General features: G+C 51.8%; 1 protein-coding gene across 1 annotated transcript in view; it reads left to right on the top strand.

The window, feature by feature from the left end:
- TMCO4 (transmembrane and coiled-coil domains 4) overlaps positions 1 to 3,734 on the top strand; it is a 36,323-nt gene that overhangs the window by 28,471 nt on the left and 4,118 nt on the right. The window contains exon 13 of the mRNA XM_018572644.1: positions 2,523 to 2,883. Coding sequence (XP_018428146.1) covers positions 2,523 to 2,883 — 361 coding nt within the window. The remainder of the gene's footprint in view (positions 1 to 2,522; positions 2,884 to 3,734) is intronic.

Raw genomic sequence — 3,734 nt, 5'->3', positions numbered from 1 at the left:
CCCGCTGTCCTTTTCCCGGCCCTTCGGGAGGGGGAGGGGGCGTCACTGCGGCAGGTGCGTTCTGTGTTACGTATTCCGGGCTCAGAACGGGGCCCCGCGCGTCCTCCCCCTGTAATTAGCGCCGCACGCTTTTCCACGCCTTTTGTTTTTGCGCCTTTGAGCTGTTGATTTCCATTTGTGTACATTTTGTATACGTCTGGCGGCGCGGCATTGTCTCCCCGGCGACTTACCGCCGCGTCACTCTGTACCAGCCGACCGCGGAGCGCGGGAAACGACTTTTACGCCCCGGCTCACGCGGCGACATAATCAGATTCTTGCAGCAACCGAACCGGAATGGATCTCGCTGTGATTTTCTGGGTTTACGATTTAACCGTTTTCCTGCAAAAAGCTTTTTCATCCAAGGGAATCGGAATGCCATTGGTGTGAGAAGCCGTGGACGGAAGCTGCTAGGCGGAGGCGGGGTAGCGGAGCCCATGCGATAGATTAGGCAATCATTGCAGCTTGTATTAGAGATCAGTCTTCCGTTGCTGCCACATACTGTAGATGAGACCAGCGGGAGCCATCGGCTCGTCTTGTTTAGCGATTAATCAAACGGCAGTTTTAGGGGCGATTGGCTGAACCCCCAAAAGTCATTCAGTCTATTTATAAACAGGGCAAGGGGCCCTTCACCCTGCAAAACTCTGAGACCGTTCATTTTATGTGAATGGCAAATTTCAGGTTGAATGTACTGTGATCTAGTACTGTCTTATGGCCACTAGATGGAGCCGAGGAGCATAGGACATACATACTGTATTATGGCCACTAGATGGCGCCAAGGAGCATAGGTCATACATACTTATTATGGCCACTAGATGGAGCTGAGGGGCATAGGACATACATACTTATGGCCACTAGATGGCGCCGAGGAGCATAGGACATACATACTGTATTATGGCCACTAGATGGCGCCAAGGAGCATAGGTCATACATACTTATTATGGCCACTAGATGGAGCTGAGGGGCATAGGACATACATACTTATGGCCACTAGATGGCGCCGAGGAGCATAGGACATACATACTGTATTATGGCCACTAGATGGCGCCAAGGAGCATAGGTCATACATACTTATTATGGCCACTAGATGGAGCTGAGGGGCATAGGACATACATACTTATGGCCACTAGATGGCGCCGAGGAGCATAGGACATACATACTGTATTATGGCCACTAGATGGCGCCAAGGAGCATAGGTCATACATACTTATTATGGCCACTAGATGGAGCTGAGGGGCATAGGACATACATACTTATGGCCACTAGATGGCGCCGAGGAGCATAGGACATACATACTGTATTATGGCCACTAGATGGCGCCAAGGAGCATAGGTCATACATACTTATTATGGCCACTAGATGGAGCTGAGGGGCATAGGACATACATACTTATGGCCACTAGATGGCGCCGAGGAGCATAGGACATACATACTGTATTATGGCCACTAGATGGCGCCAAGGAGCATAGGTCATACATACTTATTATGGCCACTAGATGGAGCTGAGGGGCATAGGACATACATACTTATGGCCACTAGATGGCGCCGAGGAGCATAGGACATACATACTGTATTATGGCCACTAGATGGCGCCAAGGAGCATAGGTCATACATACTTATTATGGCCACTAGATGGAGCTGAGGGGCATAGGACATACATACTTATGGCCACTAGATGGCGCCGAGGAGCATAGGACATACATACTGTATTATGGCCACTAGATGGCGCCAAGGAGCATAGGTCATACATACTTATTATGGCCACTAGATGGAGCTGAGGGGCATAGGACATACATACTTATGGCCACTAGATGGCGCCGAGGAGCATAGGACATACATACTGTATTATGGCCACTAGATGGCGCCAAGGAGCATAGGTCATACATACTTATTATGGCCACTAGATGGAGCTGAGGGGCATAGGACATACATACTTATGGCCACTAGATGGCGCCGAGGAGCATAGGACATACATACTGTATTATGGCCACTAGATGGCGCCAAGGAGCATAGGTCATACATACTTATTATGGCCACTAGATGGAGCTGAGGGGCATAGGACATACATACTTATGGCCACTAGATGGCGCCGAGGAGCATAGGACATACATACTGTATTATGGCCACTAGATGGCGCCAAGGAGCATAGGTCATACATACTTATTATGGCCACTAGATGGAGCTGAGGGGCATAGGACATACATACTTATGGCCACTAGATGGCGCCGAGGAGCATAGGACATACATACTGTATTATGGCCACTAGATGGCGCCAAGGAGCATAGGTCATACATACTTATTATGGCCACTAGATGGAGCTGAGGGGCATAGGACATACATACTTATGGCCACTAGATGGCGCTGAGGGTCATCTTTGCTGGTCGAATGTATTGTGATGTAATACTGTATTATGGCCACTAGATGGAGCGGGGGAGCACAGGAATTACATTCTTCATAACTAGGCCCCATTGTGTCTTCTCTCGGCAGGTGAACGGACATCTGGACTACATGAAGCAGATGGACACGCTGCTCAAGGCGGTCGGAATTAAGACCAACGAGTGTCGCTATGAAGAGCAGAGCGGATTGCTCCGCCCCCTGGCCGGGGTCGCGGTGCACACACCTAGCGAGCGCGCAGCAGAGAAAGCGGACAGCGGGGAATGGTCCCCCTGGGACTGGGAGCCAGTGAGCGCAGCAGCCCAGCAAAATAGGACCGAGCCCCAAAATAGCCCCCCGGGGCCCCCACTCTCTGACCGCCCGGCGGGGCATCACCGCTGCACGTGTGTTCCTTCAGGGGAAGAGGACCTGTTGTGTACAGACTGCTCGAACAACAACGGGAAGGACTCGGGCTGTGCGTGTGCAAGCGCCGCGACTGACGGCGACACCAAAACATGAGACCGACAAGAGGGATGCAGAGCAACGCGCGTGTGCGCGCCCCAGATAATGTGATACTCAGACAGTCTGTGACCCACTTAGTTATCCTCACCGCGGGAGACTGCGAAACCAGGACACAAACAAGACGGCGCCGGGCCGCGCGTCACCGCCATTCCCGACACACAAAGAGGACCTGTCACTCACACACACTCCGGGGGGGGAGGGGCTATGCGTGATGTGTGTTCAGTTCTCGTGTCTGATCCCGAGGAGGGGAAAAAAAATGAAATCAGAGAATAAAGTCATTTCTGACCCCAAAACGGCGATCCGATAATTCCCAGGATCGCCATCTGTGAACTAGCCCCTCCCCCTCCAGCAAAAGCTGCCTTTTTTTAATCCACATTTTTTTAATACAAAAAACAAAATCTGGCGAAACCCGGAAAGAGATCGGCCCACAGAAAGACGCCGCTGGACCTCCCCCGGGGGCCGAACTCACGCCTGCGCAGTGCGCACGTGCGTCTGTATGTGCGCGGACGCTCGTTGGTAAGACGCATAGAAAGCGGCCATCTTTATGGCTCAGTGGGCGGAGTCATCAGAAGTTTCCCTTATTCCAAGAACGGTTATATCTGCTTATATTTTGCCTTCCCTCAGTCCTGGTGGAAGCAGTGGGAGGGGTTATGCAAATATAAAAATGCCTTGGTGGGTGTGTCCGGAGGAGCGGGCGTTGCTAGGCAGGATGTATTTGCATACAGACTGCCCACATGTGACGCTGAGCCTCCATGATTGACAGAACTGACATCCAATGAATGAAAGGGGCGGGGCCAGGGGCAG

Source organism: Nanorana parkeri, unplaced genomic scaffold (assembly GCF_000935625.1).
Source record: "Nanorana parkeri isolate BGI_ZX_2015 unplaced genomic scaffold, ASM93562v1 scaffold2092, whole genome shotgun sequence".
Taxonomy (NCBI): Eukaryota; Metazoa; Chordata; class Amphibia; order Anura; family Dicroglossidae; genus Nanorana; species Nanorana parkeri.
Note: the sequence above shows the minus strand (reverse complement) of the source record. Positions and strands in the feature narration are given on the sequence as shown.